Source organism: Miniopterus schreibersii (assembly GCF_964146895.1).
Source record: "Miniopterus schreibersii genome assembly, chromosome: 12".
Taxonomy (NCBI): Eukaryota; Metazoa; Chordata; class Mammalia; order Chiroptera; family Miniopteridae; genus Miniopterus; species Miniopterus schreibersii.
In genome coordinates, this window is record NC_138112.1 from 9,514,483 (window position 1) to 9,542,070 (window position 27,588).

At 47.1% G+C, this 27,588-nt stretch overlaps 1 protein-coding gene across 1 annotated transcript; it reads left to right on the forward strand.

Moving 5' to 3' along the window:
• Positions 1 to 4,002: 4,002 nt before the first annotated feature.
• On the forward strand, positions 4,003 to 27,558 carry POU2AF1 (POU class 2 homeobox associating factor 1; the record flags this gene model as incomplete). Its single annotated transcript, XM_081153630.1, is given in 7 exon segments — positions 4,003 to 4,019; positions 4,021 to 4,060; positions 4,063 to 4,180; positions 22,778 to 22,908; positions 23,347 to 23,389; positions 23,468 to 23,733; positions 26,182 to 27,558. Coding segments are annotated over 7 exon segments (930 nt in total). The 3' UTR covers positions 26,497 to 27,558.
• Positions 27,559 to 27,588: the final 30 nt, after the last annotated feature.

Consider the following 27,588-nt stretch of genomic DNA (forward strand, 5'->3'; position numbering starts at 1 on the left):
AAAACTGATACTATCTAGAATTTTACATGTAGAACATACAAAACGTGCTAATCGATAAGTAAAATACAGCGACTCCAGTAGAGGAATTGGCAAAAGAATGAACAGAAATTTTAGAAAAGAGGAAATCCAAAGGTTAGCAAGCATACGAAGAGATACTCAAATTTGTTACCAGTAGTAATGTAAAATAAAACCACAACGAACTGTCACTACATCTATTTGGGTGACAAAAATTAGAAGGCTGGATGATGCCAAGTCTGGTGGTGAAACGGAAATATGGGAAGCCTCATGAGCTGCTGCAGGGAGCCTGGAGAGTGCTGGTTGTATTCAGTCAACTCCTACAGATGCATGTTCTTTGACCTAGGAATTCTACCTCTGGGCATATAACCCCAAGGAAATTTTCACACGCCTCTGTACAAGGATACATATCAGCATGCTTATTGGTGTTTTGCTTTGTGGAGGGAGAGTTGGAACCATCTGGTTAAGTAAAATTCAGTGCCTGGATTCCATGAAATACTTTCAAACCTTTAGAAGTGACAGATGGAATGTACGCATAGCAACATGGATGGATCTTACAACATAGCCACGAGATAAGAAATGGTGTGAGCTCTCTGACACTACGCCTCTTACATCAAGTAAAACTCCAGGAGTGCAAAACAACACACACTTTGTAAGAACAGGATACAAATGTACTTTATTTACAAATAAAAGGAGCGTTATCAACCAGATGAGAATAGTTGCTTTGATTGGAATGATCGGTGACTGTTGGAGGTGAGTGGAGACAGGAAAAAGAATATGCATGGAAGGCGTAGAGGAAAGTAAGTGAATGAATGAATGAATAAATGATGAATGAACAAAGGAATGAATGAATAAATAAGAGGGAGACCTTTTGTGGACCAATGATGACAAAGTGCCATGGATAAAGAGGATGATTAAAGCCCAAATGAAAAGGGAAAAATAAGGCCTAGTAGCATATAAGGAGCACTTAGTCAATATTTGTTGAGTGAAGGGAGAAATGAAGCCTGTGCTGAATCCTTTTTGCAAAGCTAAGAGTTCTTTTTGTAACATGGATCAGTGTTCTTGACTGAATTATGTTAGGAGTTTTAATGTTGGCATATAAAATTTTTTAAACATGTGAGCACAGCTATATTTGGAGATACCTGGATGGCATTTACAGATTTTTTTTTTTGTTTCTCTGCTTCTTGAGATACTGCATAAACATGGACACTTTGTCTTCTTTTGAACTAGGCCATGTGGTTTGACTTTTGATTCTGAGTCACAGAGAATGCCTTTTTAGCAAGTATTTGCTGTTTTGATCAAGTCTTGGTTCCCAAGTATCCGTCCAAGGATGGTCATTGATATCTAGGTCTTTGTTGGAAGCCCTGAGCTGGAATCTGCTTCCTGAGCTTTGGGGCTGTCAGCAGGGCAAGGTTTACAGCAGGGCAGTGGTGGACTTACCCACTGACATTTTTTTTCTCCGCCACGGTGCAAGATTTGATTTGTCAGAGCACCTCTGGGTTTGCCCTCTTGCTCCCCTCTTTCCAGAGGACAGGGCTTTATCCCAGGGGATACACACTTCTATTGATCTGCTCCAGGTTTTAATATCAGTGATCCTATGTTCCTGCTAATAAACATGGCTGACATCCAGCTTTCACTGATTTCAAGTTAATGAGTATCTATTAGTGTAGTTATTTAAAGCTCTGGCTCCACTCGTATGAACTTGGATCTGACACCCAGCCTATTCCTAATAGCCCTGTGATTCTGGGTAAATCAAATTTCCTAAACGTTTGTTTGTTTCTCTGAACAACGTGGATAGAAGTCTCCTCAGAGCTGTGGTGACTAGATAATGTAGTTAAGGCTTACCATGGATTTGATGCATAATAAGTAGTTATTATTACTATTACTTCATGGAAATCATTATGCTAGCTAGGCCAGTGAAGAGAAACAAAGATGGATTTTTAAAAGTTCATGGCAATCAGGGTTCGATTCCCGGTCAGGGCACATGCCCGGGTTGTGGGTTGCAGCCGATCAATGACTCTCTCTCCCTCTCCCTCTCCTTTCCTCTCTCTGAAATCAATAAAGATATATTTAAAAAAAGAAAGTTCTTAATTTTACGGAACTTGGAGAGAATGAGACAGATGCTCCAAATACAGAGCAATGTGAGGGGAGCCGTGAGGTCACATATCCCCTAGGAACCTGGTGAAACATTCTGAGAGCTGCTTCTTCATTTCATAAATTCATTAACAAGGAGACTGAAACTCAGAAGGGCTACCTGGCTTGCTTAAGGAGGCACAGCCAGCGAGTGGCAGAGCCTCGATGGGAACCAGCATCTCCTATGACCGGGCGAGGCCTGGTGGGTGTGTCTGTTTCCAGTGGATACTTCTCAGTGTGGCCCAAGGCCTTGTGACACTGCTCCCTGCCAGGCCACTGACAGCACGGGCCCTCTGTATCCTAAAATCCAGAGGCTTTGGGGTGAGGGCTTAAAACTCAGCCAGGAGATAGACTTCTCTGTTTTCAGTGAGTCATTTTTGTGGACATTTCTCAAGGCCTGCCTCAAACCGACCCATTAGTGACAGTGATTTAATAAATCCATTACTTCATTAACTGAACTTTTATTGAGGGGCAGGTTCTCTCCAGGCCCTATGTGAGGTGCTGGGAGACAAAGGGGAACCTCCTTGAGGAACCCACAGAGTCATATGACAATTTGCTGCCATATAATGAACAAAGTGCTCCAGGAGCTGAGGAAAGAGGGACTAATAGTTTCTGGGCTAGGAGGTTTGGTGGGTCAGAACATTTTTCAACAAAAAAGTTACGATTTGAGCTGGACTTTGAAAAGCGAAGAGGTCATTTTCAGGTCAGGAAGTGGGGAAGAGGCACCTAGCAAGAGGGGGCAGCAGGGTCAGAGGCAGGGCATTGCATGGGTGTGAGAAAGGAGCTTCGAAGTCACTGGGGAGCAGTGGCGGGGGCGGAGGGCTGGTGGGGGGTGATGGGACTGGAAAGACAGACTAGAGGAGGGCTAGATTGTGAGAGTTCTGTGGCTGGAGGGGGTAGGTGAAAGCTTTTAAGCTGGAGAATGGCATGATCCAGTCTAGGTTGTGTAAGGTGGCTGAGGCAGCTGTGGGACACAGCAGCAAGGCCTGCCCTAGGGGGTCCTCGCCAGGTGATCTTGACCCCAAACTCTGGGTCACCGGGGCCTGAGCATGTGGACTTCACGTATACAGTGGCAGAAGCTTCCCACCGGGAAGGAGCCCATAGCCTAACACCCTCAACGCTACCTGATGATGAGCCCCATTCCCTCCCTGGGAGAAGCTTCGTGCTAACAGGCGGGTGGGCGCTGGGAGGGAGGCCGTGCGTCCGGGGCCTGCAGGTTCCCCCTGAGGAACCAGCCCCTGTTGAAGGGCACGGCGCCTTCTCTTTTCTTTCCTTGAGTGGGTTGGCCTTTCTCCGTGGCACAGGGACCATCAGAACCAGTGTCCCCGTATTTAAGCATGATTAAAATTTGCCATTTGGTGGTGGCTGGGGGCAAGGAGAGGGGCTGTTGTGTTTTAAAATGGAATAAATAGAAAAGCAATATTAAAAGGATGAGGGGGTTGTTTAGTGAGGCTTGAAGAGGCTACAGGTGTTTCCTCCCTAAGCAGAAGCAGTGACCCCTGGGGATAGCATTTCCCGTTGAGCGGGGCCCATGGCCTGCTGACACCCTGGTGGCAGAAGCCTGACCAGGGACCACAGCAAACCCAGAGTTTTCCATGGGATCCTTTGGGCTCAGGGTTTGTGTGGGGAGGCAGGCGACGTGACATCCATCTCACGCAGGTCACACTCGTACACACTTGCCCGCTCACCACCCCTATGGCGCTCTGGCCACGTCAGACGGGCCCAGGCCCTCTGTGCCAGGCTGTTCACCTGCAGCTGGCTGCTCCTCGAGTGAAGTGGTCTGTGGCCCGAGGGCCTCTGAGTCTGCACGGTGGGTGACAGGCAGCCTCGCTGGGCGCCGGGTGGGAGGATGTGATGACGCTGTGCCCTGCGCAGCGGGAACTGGGCCTTTAAAAAGCTGAGGAAACGGCCTCTGAGCGAACAGTGGCTACACTGGAGGAAAGCGCACCCAGGTCTCACACTCAAGAAGCCAAGCTGTCTGCTTCAAAGAGAAAAGGCAACATCCTGTCGCAGGCCATGCTCTGGCAAAAGTGTAAGTGGGTTGCCTGAGGCTGTGGGAGCCGTGTGGGCAGGGCAGGGGCAGGGCAGGGGCTGGGGGCTCACCGGGGAGCCTGGGGCTGGGGGGCGGCCTGGGGGGCACGGGCCCGGGTCCCAGCCCGCAGAGCAGGGAGGAGCGAGGCGGGCGAGGTGGAGCCTGGTGGAGAAAGCAGCCTGTGGGTGGTGATGCTGATTTTCCAGGTTGGAGGGGAACGAACTAGTTCCAGGGCAGGAAGGCTGGTCCCTGGGCTGCGAGCATGAATCACTGCGGCCAAGAAAGGGCAGTTTATGATTCATTCACAAGACAAAAGTCAAATGTGCTATTGGTTTGGGCTGGGAGGGGAAAGCCGTGGAGATCTCTACATGATTATTTTACCAAGAGCTACCCCCTGGCCTGCTTCTCTCGGGGCCTGGCTGGCTGCTGCCCGGGTGCTTCGCTGCTGCAGACTCGGGCGAGGCCGACGCGGGCTTTGCCAGGCCTGCCGTGCCCGCCTCCCTGGCCTGCCTCCTGGCACCGTTCCCCTTCTGCGGCCAGGCTGGTGTGTCCCGGCGCGAAAGGGCAGCAGGTCTGTCAGTAGCTTTCGTGTTTATCCCTGGAGTTGGACGGAACAACTGTGAACTTTATTTTCCATTATGTGGGCCTGCACGGAGACTAGTGCTATTAATAATTGAAATCATTACAGAGGTTATCTACAGCATTCCTTTCTCAGTGGCCTCACAAGAGCTGAACCTTATTGGGGCTCAGTTCTGGACTTCCTCAAGGAAGAAATATTACCCCAAAATGGCTCTATCGGTCTTTGTAAAGGCATTAGGCTTTTAAAATGCCTTTTCATGAATTCAGCTACGCCCTACCTCAAGCAAATTTAATATAAGAGAATTTACATTTACAGAAAAAGATAAATTAGGGAGTGTATTTATTTTACAAAAAGATATTCTGTTGGAGCCCTTAAAGTTCTGAAAATATCCCTTCATTGATTGAAACATAAAACATAACTTACAGCCACTTTATCGCCAATTCATTGTTCCTTTATTTCTTGTGTAAATTCTCTGGAATTGAGCTGGTTAATGTGTAATATGGAGGAGTGATTTCAAAATCTCTCAGATCGTGAAGTCTCATCATTGTTTGATATTGGCTAGATGCAATTTTTTTAAATAAAAAGAAATGAATTCTAATTTGGGTTTGAGAATTATGGAATCCTTTCAAGATAACTGGGGCTATTCCAGTATGGGTGGCAACTGCTACCTGAAGGAGGGTAGAGCAAGACCCTGACCTTCGGGGGCCAATGGCAGTCAGCCGCCCCAGGGGGTGCCTTGCGGCCGAGGGTGGGTGGACATCACTGTTTACTGGGAGCTGCTGTGCGTCCCTGTGCCCTTACACTCAGAGCTGAGTCAGTGGGCTTATGGGAACCCCTGGGGGACTTCTGCTTTGGTTACTATCTACTCTGAGCAAGTCACTCTCCTTTCATGTTTAAATGTTTAGGTTTCTCACATGTAAAATGGGGTAAAGCTAATACCCATTCTGCAGAGCTCCCCTTAGTAAGCTGAGATGCCGCTGAAGGGATGCTGGTTGCTCTGGTTTTGCTTCAGTGCCTGAGAAAGGAGTTGCCTCCTTGCATTAATATTCTCCCCTCTTGGTTACGCACTACATTTTTTTCTTCTTTAATTCCTCCTTAGAGACTAGAAGTTTTATAAAAAGGATGCTGGAGGCATGTATTCTGCTCATACATTGGAGGTCAAGTCAGAGGCCACAAAAGCCCATCCTTAGGGAGACAGCATTGTAAGCTTGTCAGTGGGATAACTGGGTGAATGTTCTCCATGCTAGATGCACATAATTAAGAGTCTCTTTAATTGACCTTTGGCACCTTAAAGGGATTTAGGAAAGGTCCTGGACACTGGACCCATCCTTTTACCCTGGATCCAAGTAAGGCCCTTGTTGAGGGCACTGAGAGAACCTGGGTGACTAAACCCTGTGGGAAAACCAGTAAAAACAGGGCAACGTTTGTCAGCCCACTTAGAATCACCTGATGGAAGGGCAGGGTTTGAAATCAGACACCAAGAGTGCTGAAAAGGCACTTTCTTTTTTCAGAAAACACCCTCAAGGCACGAGCTGAAATGACTGTACTATGAGGTTCTGGAAAGGGTTAAGAAAACATTCACTTTGTAATTGTTGCCTCCTCCCTACCTGGCCCATGACCCTCATTTGTGGACTAAATGTGAACATGGGCTTTGGTTCAGATCAGCTCAGAGCTGCTGGCACACAGAAGTGGAAGTCTTCAAGCCCCATCCATGGACTTGAACTCTGTTTGACTGAGCAATTGCATAAGGAAGTCACTCCACCTGCAGATTCTCCCCCTGGCTTCTGCACTTGGCTCTGCAGGTCCTGCGTGGATGTGAAGCACTAACATCCACCCCAACAAGAAGCCTTTGCTCAGGCCATCTACTAACAGTGCAGCAGAAAGGGCGGGAGTGATGCAGTGAGATGAGTCTGGGTTTGAAAGTTGGCTCTGCAACTGAATTATTTAACCTTATTGTCTTAAGAACCTAGAAAATGGGACCTCTAACCGCTGCCTTATCAGGTTTTTGAGAACTAAACGAGAGGGTGGAAAGAGTGTTGTCAAGCCTCCTGACAAGTAATGACAGTGAGGAGACAGCCCCTTCCCTCCTGCGACACTTGCGTGGACCCATCTTGAGTGATCAGGGTTATGACAAGTTCCTTCATGTCTGTCCTTTCCCACACCTTGATTAGAATAGTTAAAAAGGCACAATTAAAATATCCTTGAGTGATAGGATCTCACAAACAGTTTTCCAAGGCTCTGTCTAAGTCTGGGGTCTGCATGCAATGGCTGGAGTGCCAGATCTGTCCCCACACCTGTTTTTATAAACACACTTTTGCAGGAGCACAGCTGGTCTATTCGTTTACATATTGTCTGGGGCTGCTTTTGCTACAACCGGAGAGTTGAGCAGTTGCCGCAAAGACTGCATGGCCTGCAAAGCCTAAAATATTTACTACCTGGCCCTTAACAGGAAAAGTTTGCCAACCTTGGGTCTAAAAGGACTGGGGTAGTTTTTGGTATTCACGTCCTTAGGTCGCTCAGTATCCCGGGCTCGCACAATGCCAGCACCAATGGAGACTAAGCTTGCGGTCAATCGATGAAATGATTTGCACAGTGCCTAAATTAGATTTGGTTCACTTCCTCTTTAAAAACAACGAAACTGTGTATAACGAACTCAGTACCACTTGTCAGAAAATGAATGAATTGAACAACTGCTTTTGGTCACTAATGTCAGGGAAAGATCTACCTGATGATAGAAGGAAGACCTGACTGATTTTCTTTGAATTGGCTGGTTGTCTGATATCCCATAGACTTAGCCTTGGTGCTTCTTTGCTGCAGTGCTCCCTCAGGAAGGGGGAATCACTATTATCAAATTTTACATTATGGATGTGCCTTTGCTTTCAGACAACTTGAACACGGCAGATGTTCAGCAGACAGATAAATTAGGGTCTCGGAATTCTCATTCGATATATCTCTGGATTCACCCCAGGATTCCACTAAATGGCCAACTATTTCTTGGGCAGTTAAAAATGCAGTTAAAGAGAAGAGAAACCTGTACTATACATATAATTTTTGGAACTCTTTCTCCTGCACAAACGCAGGCAAACTTACAACAAGAAGGAATGCAGGTTTGTGGAGTGCCTCTTAATATTTCTATTCTGTGCCACCTTTGCTTACTTAATAAGCCTAGTAAGCACCTTTATTTCCTACCAAGTTTACTTATGGATTCAGTGGTTTCTGTTGATAAGGACAGTTAGGATCCAAAAGACACACAGGGATTCAATAAGTGACACACATCTACTAAGCACACAGATTAACTGGTAAAATGCAGATGATTTTCAATGTGGGAACTTTACTTCCTTCTCTCTGTTTACTAAAGAAAAATGCCAAGTCTACACCCAGAAGGTCCACGAGTCAAGAGATTTTTAAAAGCCCTCTTCCAGTTCAAAGTTGAAAATCTGTTCTGTTGTGAGGAACAAAAAGAACCAAGGTTGTTCATAATTATTAGCTAAATATCTGGACATTTAATTCGCTTCATTAGAAGTCCTGTAAATATTTGCTTTTAAACTTTTTCAAAGTAAAATGTTAGGTTTTATATTTTCCTCTGACTTATTTCTAAAGTTTGTTTTTCCACGAAATAAAGATGTCCATCAATTTGTCACTTTGGGGCCACCACACCAAAGTTGGCCAGTTGATAATGATCACTGACATAATTTTCACCCTTATGAAATATTTAGCAACGTTCCAGTCTTCTCATTTTTGTAGAACAACTGCTTGATAAGAGTGGGCTTGCCTGGGATGGAGTGGCCTTCTCTGAACGCTGTGGTCCTGATTGTATGAGGCTATGGATGAAGCATTGTTCTTGCAGGCAGAACATGTGGATCCTACTTTCTAGTCCATGGGTAATGAGTGTGGGGCCTTAGGCAAGCCACCTCCTTGCTCTGGGTCTCAAGTGTTCCAGCTATAAAATGGACTTGCCTTTTCCTGGCTTAGGGCAAGGAGCCTGAACCTGACTGAACTCCTTTTCCGGCTCTAATTGCTCAGCTTTCATGAGTGCTAATAAAAAATAAATACAAGTTTTCAAACATGAGTCCTTAGTTTAATAGGAGGGATTTTTGCATCTGCTTATAACAGTGCTTTTCAACTTTGGCTACACATTGAAAGGTTCTGGTTGATTTAAGAAATACTGATGCCTAGGTCCCAACCAGGGGTTCTCTTTAAATTGCCCTGGGCATTAGATTTTCAAATCCTTCCCAGGTGATTCTAATGTGTGGTCAGTGTGAGAACTACTGACCTGGAGGTTGAAATTGTTGGCTTCTAATACACTTTTGCACATAGCACAACTATGAGCAGAAAATCTTCAGTCCTTTTCATAGGGGTAGATATCAGCTATGGGGCACTGAGTACTTATTTCGTGTGTGCAGTGGTCCAGACATTCTGTTGGATGGGTCTGGATTACATCTGGTTGCTAGTGAAGAGACTTGAAACAATGTGGATTTAAATAAGACAGTGGTATGTGTTCTCTCACATAACAGAAGTCCATAGTAGGCTGTGCGGGACTGTATGGAGCCTCTGCAGCGCCCACAGTAGCTCAGGCTACTTCTGTCTTTCTGGTCTGCTGTCCTTGGCACGTGGCTTTTCTCCTCGAGGCTGCTCTATAGTTGCCACTGTAGCTCCCGCCATCACATCTGTGTTTTGGACACGTAAGAAGAAGAAAAGGGAAAGGCAAAAAGATCATGCCTCTCTATCATTGCCTCTCCCCAAAACAAAACTTCTGCTAACTAACGCCTGATGGCCACTCCTAACCACCAGGGAGAACAGTGTAGTTGTTAGCTGGGCGCATTGCTGCTCAGCGCAGTGCAGGGCTGTCAGTGAGGAAGGGGAGGGCCCGTGGTGGGTGTGGCAGCCATAGGCCTTTGCCACGCTTAGAATGTATTATCTCAGTCCTAATGAAAACCCTTACGAGGTAGGTTCTGTTTTAAGCTCCATTTGGTAGATGAGAAAACTGATCTCACCAGTTAGTAATTCACCCATGCAGGTAAAACCATCTGACCCAGACCCCGAATATTGTCTTATTAAGCTGTCTTGTCTTCTTGCCACGGTTCTTGACTCACACGCAGGGCTGAGGAGGGTGTTCACGGTAAAAGCACAGGCCTTCCATCGTAGATGAAGAACCAATGGCAAAAAGAAAACAGCACCAGCTGGCAGACGTCTGTTCATACCTTGAAAATTTATTAAGTTTGGGTGGGGGGGAAGATGTTTCCATTATACATAAAGAAAGAAGGGCTCCTATCAAGATATGTAAAGAACACTTTCAAATCAATGAGAAATTTAAGTTACAGTCAATTATAAATCAGTAAGATGATCTAATAAAAAATTGCAAGAAATTTGGAAAGGTACTTCATAAAAAGGGCATTAAGCTATATTAGCGTCAGTAAGATAGAAAGTAAAATAATAATGAGATTCCACATCACAATTCACCAAAATGTTTAAAACTATAAATTTTAATAATTTAAGTTTAGTATGAATGTAGATCAAACATTCCTTCAAACATTTTAGAAAACATATTGGCATTATTAACTAAATTTGAACATAACATATAATCTGGCAATATCTAGCAGAAATGCAGGAGGCTGTACAAGAGTACACACATATAAGAATATTTATAACATTACTAATCACAATGGCCACAAACCAGTAACCACACAAATAGCTCTCCATTCCAAATAATAAGTCAATGAAGCACTAACAACAATAAAAATGTTAAACTACAACTACATGTAAGATGATAAATGAACCCAACAATTGGAGCCAAATAACACAAACACAAGCAATTATTTACTGGGTTAGTCTCTTTATGTAAAGTTTAAAAATCAAAAAATGAATAGACACTGTTGGAACCCATAATACTTGTAAACTTTGAAGAGGAGAGAGAGGACTCGTTGGGAGGGAACATGAGGGAAACTTCCAGGATTCTGTGCCTTGAGCCATTTATCTAGTTAATAATAATTTATTGAATTCCATATATATTTTAATGTACTTTTCTGTGTATACGTTTATATTGATATGACAAAAAAATTTAAAAGGATGTTTGATGCATTTTAGAGTAAAGAAAAATGGAACCAGGTGTCAATGCCCTCCGCTATGTTGGAAACTTATTTCTGGTGCATGCGTTTCAGCTTCCTTTTTGAAGGAATTAATGTCTGTGCCCTCCTGCTGTACGTCTACAGGGCTCTTTGCAGATATTTTAGCCACAATGCAGGGCTCAGAGGGAGGGAAGGACCTAGAATGTCCCCCAAACAACCCAGCTTGCCTGTTCTCTGGGCAGCAAGAAGAGAGAGTCCTGTGTGGCCGGTGTGGCAGCCTGTGCTGGCGGCCACAGCTTCTGCCTCCTGGGCATGCACTTCTTTCTGAACTGGTAAGACTGGGAAGAGTCAGGCTATCCCTTTGTGTGTGTGTGTGTGTGTGTGTGTGTGTGTGTGTGTGTGTGTGTGTGTAAGTGGGGGTGGAAAGCAGGGTGTAGAGAGTAGGGTTTAATTTTGAGTTAGAGAGTGACATCATTGCTCTTCCTTTGCCTTCAGTGGTTTACGGGCAGCCTCGGGGGCAGCAGACCTGAGTGTGAATCCCAGATTTATGCCTCAGTGGTTGCACAGCGCTGGCCGGCCCATTTGCCTGCTCTGCGGCCGTTTCCTCCCTGTGCAGTGGGGATGCGGTTCTTCACAGCGGGTGGCACGTGCTCACTGCAGTACTTCGCCTTCAGTCATCACTCAATAAATATTAGTTACTATTGTTATTTTCCCATTCCCTCTCACTTTTACCGTTGGGGACAAATGCAATGCAGCAAATTCTAGGTTATAATTGTGTGGCCTCTGCCTTCTGCTTTTCTTGTGAAATAGAAGGACGCGTGTTTCCAGTCTTGTCATTCACTTAGTGGTTAGTGATCAGGGCTAATGCTAACGGTTAAGCAGGCCATTCTGTGACCAAACTTGGAACTAGAGCCACAATTTCCTACTCCCTGAGTAAGGTGTGGTGGTGAAGGCTCGTACTGACTGGCAAAGTTGTATTTGTTTTTTATTTTAAGAGATTGAACTGAGGTGTTTATAATCTATCTGTGAGGAGGATGACACTTGAATATGCAAAAAATAGCACAAATGATACCGAAAGCTGAAACAACAATGTGCTACCTCTTTTCTTAGTAATGGTTTCATTAGTATCACTTTCTGGGAAGAGCAAGTAGCCAAAGCATTATAAACCAGAGTCATTTTCAGACCAGGTGTTGGGACCAAAAAGGATTTGATCACACTTAAGAAAAGCTGAATTACTTTTTAATCCTCTGGAAAGAATCATAAATTTAACTGGAAGAGAGAAAGGGTCCAAAGGTGGTTGTAACTTTGCAGAACTGAGAAATGTTGGGGAGATGGAAAAGAAAGGAAAAAAGAGAGGCAAGAGGGTCGAAAATAGAAGCAAGTTTTAATGCTGAATGAAAGCAGTGTGAATTCAGGAAAGAAAGGTGTACAAGGAAAGTCAACCATCCCTTTATCACCCCATGAATGCATGCATCCAATAAAAGAATTATTTCTAAATAGAGAATTCAATTAATAAAATAAATTACCTTCAGCAGTAGGGAAGTGAAGATGGAATTAAGGAAGGTGTCGTGGAGCAATATAGCATTGGATATGAAGCCTCAAGAATAAATGGCTTTTTGCATGGATACTGGGAGTGAAGAGGCATCTTGGGACATAAAGTATAAGCATTGGGAAGAAAATCCAAGGATTTCTAGGTTGATGTCTACTACATTTTTGTCATAGGTTGCTTTACTCAAACAAAATCTACTGCAGAGCTCTGATATAAAAATAAAAATGGAGTAGCTTTGAGGGGGCATTAGAACCCTGGTTGTTCACTCACTCCTCTGCTCCCTTCTCTTTATTGGCAACTACCAGCACCATTGCTGTATTCCAGGGTTCTTTAGGTTACACAGATTCACATCCCTGACCTAGACCAATCCTATACTCCTTCAACAAGACCCCTAACATCTGGTCTCAGGTCCTTGGTTCCTTCCAAGGTAAGGACCTCATTCCTAGAGAAAAGTGAGTCAGTGTGAAGCATGTTAAAGTGGTCTCTGTGAAGCTTTGAGGCTGTGAAGATCATGCTTTCAGTCTATGTAGGTATCTTGTGAATTAGGCAGGGGATACATTCCTCAAAGGGAGTGACTTCTTTCCCAGGCTTCATAGTCTAACACCTTCTCCAGTGTCATTCGCAAGGGAATCTCCCCACATCATGGGGCATTAGTTAGTAAACCAGAGACCTAGCAAAAAAATCATCTTGACTGGCAGTTATATCTCATATCATGAATCAATGATCAGGGTTATTTTCACTTATATAGTCTGTAGCCCAAGCTACTATGAGCTTTGGGGCTTGGGTAGCTTGGGTTGGACCCAAAATGCACAGCTGATGTTGGGTTTGAAGAGTCCTTCCTCCAAGGAAGTGGTCCATATCTGAGAGTCTCAGGAAAAGTTTATTTCTTTTGTAAGAATCTGTTTGGTCTTGCCCTGGTAGGGTGGCTCATTTGGTTGGAGTGTCATCCCATGCACTAAAAAGGTTGTGGGTTCAATTCCTGGTCAGGGCACACACCAAGGTTGCAGGTTTGATCCTGGGTCGGGAGGCAGCCAATCGATATTTCTCTCTCACATCTATGTTTCTCTCTCTCTCTCCCCCTTCCTCTCTCTAAAAAATAATAAACATATCCTTCAGTGAGGATTAAAAAAGAATCTCTTTGGTCTTGAAAATTCCAAACTAGATGTTTAAATCAAGGGACAAGCATTGAATTTCCTCTCCTCCAGCTCCCTAATCATTAGTTTTTTCCTGTTCTATATCAGACTGGCAATGCTAGATTCGTGAAACAGGTCTTGATCCAATAAGGAAAGAAATATTAATCTCTTCTGTTCGAACTGCTCACTCAGGTGCTGCCTTGATATAGAATTTGGGTGGGCACCTTGGGTTGGTTCACCTCCGATATGGTCTTACTCTCTCCTGTGGGTCCTTTCTTCCTATTTTTTATCCCTGCTGCTGTCGATAAAGCCGATATGTCAGCCAGAACTCTGCCTTGCTCTAATAGGTGATAACAGTCCCCTCTCTGACCACTGAAGAGCCCTTTGAAGGAGTATCCATGACTATGACCTTAATCATGGCTAAGTCCCTAATCGTGTAGAGATACACACAGGTTCCTTGAAGGGACACACCTGATGTCAGGATAAGGGCATGCCACCTTACTTTGTCTGCTATTCAAAAATCTCCAACGTACTCCTTCTTGGAGTCATAATTTAAAAACTCGAATCTGCCACAGACTTAATTCTCTGGTAGTGTCTGAAGAAAGAAGTCCTTCTGCTTAGCTTATGGTATCTTTACAAGAGGCCGGTGTCAGGATTTTGATGTCTCCTGTCCAGGCTTGTGAGGTATTTGAACAGTCTCTCTGCAATATCACTGACCCTCTCTGTGTCCTAAACACTGCTGTCCTGCTGCTTGGGAACACCAGGCCCAGGTATCTGAGGGATGAGTTCCAGGAGAACAATGAAGGCAGGTAGAGGCGGCCTTGCTGCCCGCAGAGGACCCTGAGTGTACTGAGGCTAGAGACATTCAGTGTGAGGATGCAGCAGGAGGGCCACCATACTAGGGGTATTTCTCTGATGAGGGATTGGTCACAAATTGTTGGCTGAGATCAAAGGAGAATCAGCCACTTGCTGAGCACCTATTATATCCTGGGTCTTTAACTGCGTTAATTTTATACGTTCCTCATGATAATCCCATGAGATGGATATTATCTCATTTTGCAAGTGGGGAAAATGAGGTACATGCAGGTTAAATGATTTGCCAAGAGTCCCACAGTGATAAGCTATGTAGGAGCCCTTCCAAACCATGTCTGCTTGAGTCCCAAACTATACCATACCACTTCTCAGTGCCAAGGATTTTAGGGTTGCATTAGATGCTTCTTTCCTTCCCAGATGAAATATATCCACCATTAGATGGAGGTGGGCTCTGATTCATTGAGGGCAGTGGTAGTTTGAGTCAAAAGCTCCTGAAAATTTGAATGTCAGGATATCGTATTTGAGACTCAGTATAGAAACTCTGAAGCCAGCTGATTTTCATCTTAGAATCTGAATTCCTAGTACTAGTCTTTCCCAGTGGGCTAATTATCCAGGACAGAATAGGGTCAGCTAGTGGAAACATCTTTGGGTTCATCCAGGATCCCTAGGCTGGGGAAGGACCCTGAATGTCTGGGGCTACTTTTATATCTTGATGTGGGCTGAGCCTGGCCCCAGAGAAGTCTCACTGTATTGGAGACACAGTGATCATGGCTCTTTCCTCTTTGTACAGCCCCTATAGACTGGGGCCCACAGCTTGCTGCTCATTTAGGCCCTACTGAATCAAGTGGAGGTGGAAACCAGCCAGAAAAGTCAAACAAGCTAGAACACTTCAATTCTGAAGCAGATGCAGCTCTGTCATAGTTTGTAATTCTAGGTTTGCTTGGTCTCTGGTCTTGTCCCTACCCTGGGACATGATGCATCTGAGATGGGAGCCCTTTCTGCTCCAGTGACCCCAGTTTCTGTAAAAGGCGGCCCGATGCAGCTGGTGTCTCAGGTGGACCTATCCACTGTCATTTCAGTCGAAAACACCAAAAATAAAACTTTTCGGGGAATTGTTTGGGTCTCTCAGTTCTCGTCACTATGTCAGCAGACTGCTGGTAAGCTTCTCATGGACATTTCTCTTCACTTTAGGCTATGAAACTCCATTTCTTGGGGGACTTGGCCATCAAGGGAGACTGAATCAGGGTGATCCAAGCTCAGACTACAACTGGAGGGAGGCGGGTTAGAATTGGACAGGGGACCATTTGATGACTTACCTCCAATGTCACCCAGAGAAATGAACATGACTTGCCTGGGTAGGGAGGAGGCAGGCAGCGAAGCAGAAGTGGACTGTACTTAGAATCAGAGGTCCTGGGTTTAGCTGATGACACTGTTATTTACAAGTGCAGTTCTTGGGCAAGTCACTTAACATCTCTGAGATCACTTTCCTCATCAGTAAAACAAAGGGTGAGAGGAAGACCTCCCCGGCCTTCAGAGGTTGTGGTGAGGCCTCAGGTGAAATCATTTGTGTCAAAGGCTTTGTGAGGCACAGAATATCACAAAGGTGAGTGTGGTTATTTCTGAATTCCTGGGAGTTAAGGTCGTGACCAGGAAACACATGGCCCCTTGGCATGCATTCATTCAACATACTTCAGTCTCCAAGAGAAGAGGCATTACCCTGACACTGTCTCTAGTCTGTAGGAGGTTTAGAAGGAGGATGGTGATGGTATGAAAAGCGCTGAGAGCTCCTGGAGGAATGATGCCTCAGCAGCAGTGCATGTGAGGAAAGAGCCTGAAGACCCTAGCACTACAGGCCTTTAGGCTGACCCTGCCCAAGGTCATGCATGGAGTGGGACATTCAGAACATTTGGGACAATCCATGTAATCTTGAGCCTGCAGAGTGGGGACCCCCATGGGCAGGAACTGGGTGGATGAGAGTGGGCTGGGGGTAAACGAGGTCTCTACTCCAGCCTAACACAATTTGAGAGGAGTGCGCTCACTCTGGGTGTCCATTCCAGGCCAGCTGTGGCTTCATTTCTGCAGGGATCACTTGGCTCCTAGACCCTTTGGGTCTGGGGCTCTGTGGTTCTAAGACTGAACAATCCTCTGCAGTTCCCCAAATGTACTTTAGGAGCTCCCCCGGCTCCTCTTTATCAGTGTGTTTCCTGCAGGTCCTTTGGGACTGCTTAAAGTTCTGGGGAAATTCTAAGTGTCTGTGGCCCTCCTTAGTCTTTCCCAGTGACCTGCCTATGGTTGATGAGTGAGCTCTGTGGGGCTGATGGGAATGTGCCTCTTAGAATGGGGACCCAGAGAGGGCCAGTGCCCTTTCTCTCTCCAATCAGACCAGAGACATGGAGTCAGAGCGTCTTTGAGATCTTTTGATAGAGACATCAAGAAGTCATGACTGCCCGGCTGGGCGTGGCTCAGCGGTTGAGCGTCAACCTAGGATCCAGGCGATCGGGCAGGGCACATGCCCGGGTTGCGGGCTCAATCAGTGACTCTCATCATTGACGTTTCTGTCTCTCTCCCTCTCCTTTCCTCTCTCTGAAATCAATAAAGATATATTTAAAAAAAAAAAAAGTCATGACTTACATTATTCCTCTTTGGCCATCCCAGCAGTTTCATAGACAAGATCAAACTGTAATTCAGCTGGGGTTCCACTTTCTCATACGTTTGCAACACCTTCTTTAAAACCACATTTCCCCCCTCTGCCTGGGTATTATCCAGATTGCTAGAATATATATGTTGGTATTTCTGGGCTACAGGGGCCTCTCAGTTCAAACATTAGTGAATTGAAAGCCCACATGGACATGCATATGGGATCTCTCTGTTTGCCTACATTAAAAAAGAAAAGAAAAGTAAACTACAACTTAGCGTAAATTGGGTGGGAAAACCTTTTTTTGTAGCGTGTCAAGTCTAATTCTGGCCAAAGCCCAAGTTCTTTCTTCCTATATGGAAAAAAATCAGCCATTGTCCATAAATGGAAAGAATACGTTTGAAAACTTTGACACTCAGATCTTCACTATAAGAACACTAGCATTAGTGTTTCAATCAAGGATTCGAATAATCCTTTAGCCTACCTGAGCTAAACTTTCCCAGGAGTCCTCAGCTATCTGAGGCCTAGAACACAAACAGTCTTCTTTACATTAAAGTGAGGAGTGTCAGCAACGGTTCTGACTTTGTTTTCAGTTAGAAGCTAGGGTAAGTTTGTTAGCCCTAGGCTTGGATCCCTATTGTTCAATTATTTGTTTTTGGTTTTGCTACAATTAAAGAGAAAATTATTTGTATTCCTTCTTAATGGGTCTTTTTATAAAAATAATACTGAAGATTCAGCAGCAAAAGAGAAAAATATTTACTGTGGTTACTTGGAGTGATTAATAGTGTATCACGTGTGCTTTCAGGTAAAAAGGGTTTTGTCTTTCAAAATGGCCTTGTGTGGCTGCAGTGGCGAGATTCAGCCAGTCGATTCTGAATGGAAAGTGGTTTCAGAGAGCTGGATTGTCAAGATGGCTGGGATAAATTCCTCTTCCTGGTGCCCTGGGGAGGAAAATGCAGGCTTATTCTGAACCCCACCCAGCCTTTAGAGCAGCAGTCCCAAGTGGTGTCCAACTTACTGCCTGGCTCTGGTGGCTTTTGAGAAATAAACACCTGTCTGTTAGAGGGCCCCCTGAAAGCCTCCTAGAGGAGAAGTCACAGGGACCAATGCCTGGGTGTGAGCTCTGCTCCGAGCCATTAGGAGGGACCTACCTTCTTAGCTGAGCAGCTCCCTCATTCTGGCATGGATGCGGTTTGCATGGGGTCACTAAATAAACAAGTGCTGACAATTTTGCATATCTCCTCAGTGATATTTATTACGCCTTCATCAAGGCACTGGAGGGCCCTGCTTATTTAAATCAGTAGAATCCGCAGGTTGCCTGAGCTTGGTGCAAAGCAAGCACAGCACTACATGTAGCCACGGTGCTGTCTGGGGGACCAGTCGGCCTGAAGCGGTCATGGTCTATGCTCCCCAGCAGAACGGCAGCTGCGTGACTCTTATTTTTGTGATGTGGAGCACACCCGGTGTGTGGCAGGGGGAACTGAAATGTCTTCTGCTGACTTTATACCTTCAGATTTTTTCGTTGCTCTTTTTGGAAAAGGGAAGCCCTTACTGGGGCCGAATTCATAGGTTTTTCTGTAAATGAGTCCCTTCCCCACCCCAAACTCCACTGGTGGTCGATTTCCAGGGGTGGAAAGGCAATGTGACTGAACTTCTCAGCCCGAAAAAGGAGATTCCTAATGAGGGCCAAGAGGCTTGTGTTTAGGTGAAAAGATTTTTCTCTTGGTGATGGAAACTTGGATGCCCAGAGGCGACCTAAAGGGCCTTCAGAACACAGGATAAATGGTGAGAAAGCTTCAGGCTTTGAGGGTGTACTACCTGGAGCTGCGATTTGATCAGAGGGCTATGAAAATCTCTGGCCAACTCTACTGTGGGGAATTGGGTTTTCGTCTTCTGTGTAATACTTTTTCCATCTTCTGTTTTATTTTCTTGAGCTCTTCTTTTATTATTATTATTTTAAGAAATTATTCTAATAATCTTAACTTTTTTTCTTTTAAATATTCTAGATTGGTTGTTTTAAAGCTAGCTCAGTGCAAGGATCCAGAAGCCCCAAGGCAAAGCAATCATGATTCCAGACAAACTTATTTTTCCCTTTCCAAATTTGTATTTGTGGGCTCATTTCTCATGCTAGCGGCGGTAAGGATTACAGTGTTTATTGTGGAATTAGGAATGGTTATTGTTGCTTTACGAAGGTTGGTGCGAAACACACCGACTGCATGTTTTCATCTTGCAAATGCACTTGGCTGTTGGGCTCCTGTGGGAATTGTCTGGAGGCTTCAGATTCTGATTATTTCACGGTCCCTTTGCAAAGATACTGTCAGAAGCACCCTCGCTGTTGCCTGCTTACTTGGAGTTAGTTACAGGATCCTTTGGCAGCTGGTGGGGACTCGTGGGTGGGCAGCCAGGATCCTTGGGAGCTGTGGGAGTTCTGCGACTGCAGTAAGTACTGCTCTCCATATGGTGGCTGTGCCAGGGCACACCTGTTGACACTGGGTTCCAGGAACTCTGGACATCAGAGGGTGATGCCCTCTGCTCATAGCACCTCCCCTAAGCCCTCTTTGTTCATTGATTCGAAAACAACAGGAGGCAGGAAGCCTCTGCTTGACAAGGTCCTGGAAATGCCCAGCTGGCCACTCTGCAGCCGAGTGTTCCAAGTGTCTATTCCTGGGAGATACGGGACCTGGCCTGCTCTCAGTTCTTCCTCAGAAATGCGCATGCAAATCGGGTGGGGGTGGGGTGTTGGCTACATACCTTTCTTTGATATGGTCTGAGATGTGTGCCTGTGGGATTGAGTCTTTCTTGTCCCCACCCTAATTAAGAGTGTGACCACAGTGCTCAACCCCCCTCACCCCCCAAAAAACACACACCTTTGTTGGAGTTTCTTCTGAGTGCAGAATGCCTCAGGCTACACTTTGTGCCTAAGAATAGCTGAAAACCCAGTTGGAGACAAGTTCAGGTTGAGTGACATGGATATGAGCAAAGCTGACGTGGCCGTGGGTGGCCGTGGGAATGAGTAAGCGGACTGTGGGAGGGCAGGTGCCCCTGTTCTCTGTGGTGTCAGGCCACAGCTGGGGTCTGTGGTCAGCACCGGCATTGCCCATCACAAGGGGAAGCGGAAAGAAGAACCTGTGCTGGAAAGGGCTACTAGTACTACTACTAATGAATGCATAGGGTGGGCAAAAGTAGATTTACAGTTGTTCATATGGAAAATAATACACTAATTAATAAACAAATAATAACACAAGAATAAACTCGGTGTTTCAGGTACTCACAACTGTAAACCTACTTTCGCCCCACCCTGTATGAGCTCACTTTGATTCCATGCTTACTCAGTGCAAGCCCTATTCTAAGTATTTACATGTCATTCTCAAATTACCCTACCAGGTACATACCACTATGATCCTCTTTTTATAGATGAGGACACTATTAATGGATTATAGATTGTTTCACTGGAAGGTAATGAAAGGAAAAATTGTGCTTTGTCACCCTGGGGCAGGTACAGTAGAGAAAGAGCTTTCAGACATTGCAGCTCCCTGGAAAAGGGTGGGAGTGGTGGAGGGAGGGGAAGAAAAATAACATGTTCTGAACATCTACCATACGCTGGATATGGTTCTGCGAGTTTCCTGTGTATTATTTCAGTTAATCTTCACAACTCTTGCGTGAGACTGGAATTATTTATTTCCATTTCACAGATGAGAAAATTGAGGCCCAGGGATGTTAAATAAATAATCTGAATACAGGTATTTTTGACTCTCAGGTCCATTGTCACTGGTACTTAGAATAAAGGAGATGGTGCATAGGAGGTCCTGGGGCACAGGTAACAGGCTATACACTCTCTCTACTATACACACCCCTTTAGGCTGAAATCACAAGTTGTAAATGTTTCATTTATGCTTGTATCTCCCACTGGGCTGCAAGATACTTGTGGGCAGGGGCCACACTTACCTCGTTCAATGCTGTATTCCCAGTGACTAGGGATATCTGAAAGAATGAATGAATACCAGTAGAGGTCCCTTGTTATGACAGGGGAAATTAAAAAGAGGATGATTAATCTCCTATCAGGAGGTTGGATGAAGTTTCTCATATTAGATTAAGGACAAATTATTAGTGGTTCTCATCTCAGCACAGTGGTTCTCATCTCAGCATCTGAATCACCTGAGGGATTTTTATAAAATCCTAGGCTTCCTAGGCCCATATTAGACCCCAGAATCAGACTTCTCAGGTGCAGGGCCTGGGTATCTGTACTTCATATTGCTACTTGGCCAGGTTAAGAAGTCCCTGAGAACGCATCTGCATTTGGGGTTCTCTGATTGCACATCACGTGTTTCTGGGGTTCTTGGACACTCTTCCCACTTCCTGCTGCCTTCTCCACCTGCTGAGCTTCGAGGCCAGGCCATATGTGTGTCTGGAGCACAGATGGAGGTCTGGTGCTAAGTCAGGCATGGGATCTTATCAGCTGGGTATTTACCAAGCAAAGTTCAGCCAGGGCAGTGCTGAGGATCCGGGTTTGATACCCAGGCTTCCGGGCTTTTGATTCAGAGCCGAATCTCTGGGACTCTTATCAGTGGTTGGTAATGAACTCCCAGTGTGAGTCCTAAGGGCCAGTGCTACATGTCACTCTAGGTTGTGGACCTTCTGGGTAAGCAGGTTGTCACTGTCCAATGATGGCTGCTTTTGGCTTGCTCTGCTGGGACAGAAAGAGCCCTATATTCCAGCTTCATGCTTTGGTTTCCTGGCTTTGATGAGAAAAGGCAAAGAGAACCTTCTCTCAGCAGCAAGGCTGGACACCCCAGGGCACATGGGTCACCATTGGGTATTTGTCATATGTCCTGAGAGCCATAGAGAACGTGGGAACCACTTGCTCCAGCCCATTCTAAAGGTCTAGGAGAGGTGATGGGAAGATGAATGGCAGACAGCACATTTTAAATGATCACCCAATCAATTAATCAACAAATTACTGACTAAGCTTACTAAGGATATACCATTTGGGGAGGTGTAGAGAAATAAGGTACAATATCTGACCTTGAAAAGTTTATAATCTAGTTCGGGGCATCAGAAATTTACACCAGAAAAAGATAAATTATTACATAGCAGACTAAAAATTTATTGAATGCTTATCCTATGCTTCCCATTTCCTATGTCGGCGACTCCTTATAACATTGCTTTCATAAGAAATTACAGGGTACGAGGCACAGAGAGGTATAGTAGCTTGCCCAGGATCACACAGCTAGAATGTCGCAGAGGACGGTTTTGAGGCCTGTGCCACCTGAGAGTCTCTGCTCTCACTGGTGTCCCCTACTGCCCCTATGATGAACAGTGGAGGTGTTTGAGAGACAGTAGGCTAAAGCAAATTCTGTGGGCTGCAGTGGCCCACCGGGGATGGTTGCACTAGCCTTGGGTTAGGAAGAATCAGGGGGCTGAGAAAAGTGAGGGGGAGTCCTGGCCACGGGAAATCTCAAGCAAAGAGGAGGAGGTGAGACCGGCAGAGAACACGCGGAGAGACCTGCTGGCTGGAGTGAGGGTTCATGTCCTCGACAGTGCGCACAGCCTTGGAAAATGGCTCACCCACTGGGATCACCCTGTGTGTAGGGGGCACGTTCCGTTCTAGACTCAGGAGCTCAGCGTCTGGGTGAACCGCCCGGGGGGAGGGGAGCCACGGAGGGCTGGGGGCAGGAGTGGCGTCCTGGGAGGAATGCTCCGGAAGCCTCGTGGGCCTCCGCGCCCAGGCAGGGCCTGGGTGAGCAGGCGGACCCTGGAGGAGAGCGGGCGCTCCAGGTGGGGTCTGGGCAGGGAGATGAGCGCCAGGGACACTGTTTCCACAGCCACGGCGCCGGAGCAGGCGCCGGCCCCACCCCGGCCGTACCAGGGCGTCCGCGTGAAGGAGCCGGTGAAGGAGCTGCTGCGGAGGAAACGCGGCCACGCGGGCGGCGGGGCGCCCGTCACCCCCACGGCGGTGAGGGCTCTGCGGGCGCGGCGCGGGCGCGGGGGCGGGCGGGGCGCTCCCTTGCCCCAAGGGATGCTCGCTGGGGCCGCCTGTTGCCATGGTTCCGGCTGCTGGCCTCAGGGTGCAGCAAGGTGGTGGTTCCAGGATGAGGGGTGTGGGCCGGGGGTGGTGGGGGGGCCCTGAACAAAGCTGACCCAGGGCCTGAGGGAGTTGAGCCCCCCAGCCCAGGGAAGGGGACGGTCCCAGGTCCCTACTGCACAGCCTTCTGGATAAATGCAAACAGGAATCCCTCACAAGTGTAGGTGGTGGTGGTTGGGATGGGGGCGCGTGTTTTGTTCTAACAAGGCAGCCCCCCTGTACTCTCCTGCCCTGGGGCCCGTGGGCACGTTCCCTGCAGGGGGCTGGCTGGAGCCGCTGAACACTGACCCTGGTCTTCCTCTCCCCCAGGTGGTGCTGCCCCATCAGCCCCTGGCCACCTACACCACAGTGGGTAAGCGCCCCCCAGCCCTGGCCTCCCCCAGGCCCCTGGCCCGGCCGCAGCAGCTCCGTCATTTCCTTCTTTCCACAGGTCCTTCCTGCCTTGACATGGAGGTCTCTGCCTCCACAGTGACGGAGGAGGGGGCCCTGTGTGCCGGCTGGCTCTCCCAGCCTGCGCCCGCCACCCTCCAGCCCCTGGCCCCGTGGACGCCCTACACCGAGTATATGTCCCATGAAGCTGTCAGCTGCCCTTACTCAGCGGACATGTATGTGCAGCCGGTGTGCCCCAGCTACACGGTCGTGGGGCCCTCCTCCGTGCTCACCTACGCCTCCCAGCCCCTCATCACTAATGTCACGGTATGTCACACAAAGGAGGTGCTGCACCCACCCATGCCTAGGGCACCCTTTTAGAACACGGGCTGGCTTCTGGACTCTTGATCTCTCTTGCTATTGATTCCCAGGATAATTAGGTCATCTAAGCTTGCCTCGTTCTCCTGGAAGGCCTGCTCTCATTCCCATTGACCTAAAATACCTTCCCCAAAGAAGGCTAAGCTTTTAGTGAATGGGCTACCACATTAGATCTTCATGGAGTCTTATTTCTTCTCACATAAGTTAATGGGTGATCATTCAGTTAACAATAGGATTTACTAGAGATTTCTAGGCTGGGCAACAGGTGATACACGAAAACTGTACTTTTGATGGATCCTGACCCACCTGCAGGGTAATTTTTTGAGTTATGTCTCTAGTGTCAGATGGCTTGGGCTGAAACCCTGATCCTGGGCTAAGTGACTTAATTTCTCTGAGCCTTGGTGTCGCCCTCTGTAAAATGGGAGTACTAACAAGAGTTGATGTCAGGATCAATGGAATGATGCATATAGAGGTCTCAGCATAGTTCCTGGGCTTAGCATAGTTCTTGGTATACAGAAGAAACTCAATAAATGCTAGTTATTATAATTGTATTTGAGTCGACCAACAACATTAACCAAGGGTTGCCTTCAAGTGCCAGATAGGGAAGGGATAGAAATAGTTTTATGTGAATGGTACCTGTTTGATCAAAGAAATGGGAATGTCCTGAGTGTTCAGGGGAGAAAAGGCCTCTGGTTACAGCTCTGTCCAGCATTAGTCCCAGGAAAACTGGGAGGTGGACCTGGGGCCTCAGGAATAGTTGCATAGCCCACCCTTGATGATGAAGCTTGTGTTGGTTCTTTGAGACCCCTAGATTTCCTCAAAGGTTCCGTGTCATCCTGATGTGCCCCTGCCCTTCAAACCTCATCCAGGCATGACTTGTAGGAGGCTTCCCACCCCATGCCCATCTGACCACCCAGCAAACCAGTTGTGGGGCCTGGATGGTGGTGGATAGAAAGGAGTTAATTCAACACCTTTCTCAGGCAATTAAATAATTTGCATTTCGAGGGCCTGGGGTAGGGGTGAGGGTGGCAGACTTAATGGTTCCCAGCCATTTCATGACCAAGGATTCCTTTCGTTATTTATTCTTTCATCATTCCCACCTCCTGCTTTGAAAGTTTCTGTGTATCAAACAAACTATATTTATTAAGAAAAAATTTATTTGTTTTGCCATTTTGTAAATTGACTCATCAAAGCTGGTTAGAGCTACCCAGTGGGCACTCCTGATCCACAGTAGATAAGACCTGTTACGGAACTGGGTTGACGTAATTCTACCCCTGAGCAAAGAAACCTGCAGTTGCAGTTGACCTGCACAGGTTTATAACTCAAAAATGAAGGGTTTCTATTGGATTTTTGAAATATGGAAAATAAGGCCTTGTTGGGAAGCCAGAAGGCCCCTGCAACCCTTTCCAAGCCTATCACTCCATAGGAAAACGCCCTTAAGCTTTGCTACTTAATCTGTTGTCCCTGAACCTGCCACATGGGCATCACCTGGGGTCTGATTAGACATGCACAATCCAGGCCCCACCCTGACCTCCTGTATTGGACTCTCTGTGGTAACAAGGTCCCCAGGTCATTGAAATAAGCTCTTCCTAAATAATTCTAATAGTTTAGTCTTGAGGTATGGTGGCAACTGGAGAGAAATATGGTGGGGACGACAGGTGTGGTAGGGGAGACCTTGGCCCCTCCCGCATCATTCAGTGCAGAGGCATTCCTCTTCCTCCTGCTTCCTCTTGTGGGGGTAGTGGGGGGTGGTGGTAGGGGGTGGAGATAGTGAGAATGCAGGCCCTGTCTCTCTCTCGGAGGTTTGACCTGGGGTGTAAGGTGGTGGCCGTGCAGGTGGGAGGCATTGTTTGTAGAGTGCCTGGGAGCACGACCCTGACCTTTGGAGGTCCCTGCAATGGCCATAGGGGCCCAGCTCAGAAACAGGATGATGTGATCACCGGAGGTGAGTGGAGCTGTGTTATGCTTACCCAAGGGAAGCTCCGAGTGCTGCAGCTGCTGTGTGGAGCCAGGACTGCCTTTATCTCTTCATAGGGCTGTGGCCACCTTTGTGACACAGCTACTATGCTATGACACAGGCTTATGGTTTAACATGCCGTATTTTCATTGATTTTAATACCTCTAAAATTGGGATGCATTTTATATTTGATGAAATAAACTTCAGACAGGGAAGGAACATGAGCAAGGACAGAGCTAGTGGGTCAGAGTCAGGGATACAGGAGTGTGTCTGGCTTCTCCCTTCCAGGAGACTTTGAGTAGGTGGAGGTGGAGCCCCCTAGAGGGAGACAGCAGGAAAGACCGTGGTTGAGGGGAAACAAAAGTTCCCCTAGAGGACTGGGGCCGTCAGTGAACATGCCAGGGCTGCTAACCTTCAGTCCTGTGTCTCCCCCATCACAGACAAGAAGTGCCACCACACCCACAGTGGGGCCCCAGCTGGAGGGCCCAGAGCACCAGGCTCCCCTCACCTACTTCCCGTGGCCTCAGCCCCTGTCCACGCTGCCCACCTCCACCCTGCAGTACCAGCCTCCGGCCCCAGCTCTGCCCGGGCCCCAGTTTGTCCAGCTCCCCATCTCTATCCCTGAGCCAGTCCTTCAGGACATGGAAGACCCCAGGAGGGCCATCAGTTCTCTGACCATCGACAAGCTGCTTTTGGAGGAAGAGGACAGTGATGCCTACGCGCTCAACCACACGCTCTCCGTGGAAGGCTTCTAGGGCGGCTCCACCTGAGAGCCCCGTGCCCCGAACCGGGGATCGGGCCTCAGGTTTATATCTGTAAAAAGTAGCCATTTCATAACTACACTTTTTACCCCAAACTAGAATTGTAAACTGACATCCTTTCTCCCTCCACCCCCTCTCCCCTTCTTTGTTTCCCTCCCTCCCTTCCTTCCTTCCCCTCTTCCTCTCCCTTTCTTACCCCCCCCCCCATTTCTGTTCCTTTTGGGAAAGGAATGATAAGGATTTTAGAGAGAATATTTGATATCAAGTGTTGCAGCTCCGTGGGCTGGGTGCTTTCTTTCCTGCCATGTTTCTCCCCTGGAGCTCCCAGAAAAGGCCTTTCTTGGAGTGCCCCCTGCCTCATTGGAGCGGTGGCCCTGCCGAGGCATCTTCATTTGGGAGCTGCCCTCTGTCATTTTGAAATGTGTGGGGTGCCCTGTGGGAACACTGGCCCTGCCAGCACCTTCAAAGGCAGACCCAGTGCCACAGTTCCTGAGCTGTCGGTCCCCACAGTTGCTCCTTTGTTTGCCATTCTCAGTGTTGACAGGATTTGCAGTCTAAGCAGCAGAGTCTCAAGGCCTAGGGCTCAGGGTGGTGGTGGGTCTGTTGGGTGAGCACCGTCCCGTACACCAGAGGGTTGCCGGTTGGATTCCTGGTCAGGGCACACGCCCAGGTTGCGGGTTTGGTCAGGGTGCGTAAGGAAGGCAATCGATTAATATCTCTTTTTCACATTGATGTTTCTCCCTCTTCCTCTCTCTCTAAAATCAATAAAAACATATTAAAAGCCCGGCCGTCGTGGCTCAGCGGTTGAGCATTGACCTTTGAACCAGGAGGTGACAGTTCAGTTCCCAGGCAGGGCACCCGCCTGGGTTGTGGGCTCGATCCTCAGTAGGGGCTGTGTATGAGGCAGCTGATCAATGACTCTCTTTGATGTTTCTCTCTCTCTCTCCCTCCCTCTCTCTGAAATCAATAAAAACATATTTTATATAATGAACAAAATAAACTGATGAACAAAATAGATCCGGGGACATAGAAACATGGAACAGACTGAGGGCTCTCAGAGGGAAGGCAGGGGTGGGGGAGGGGTGG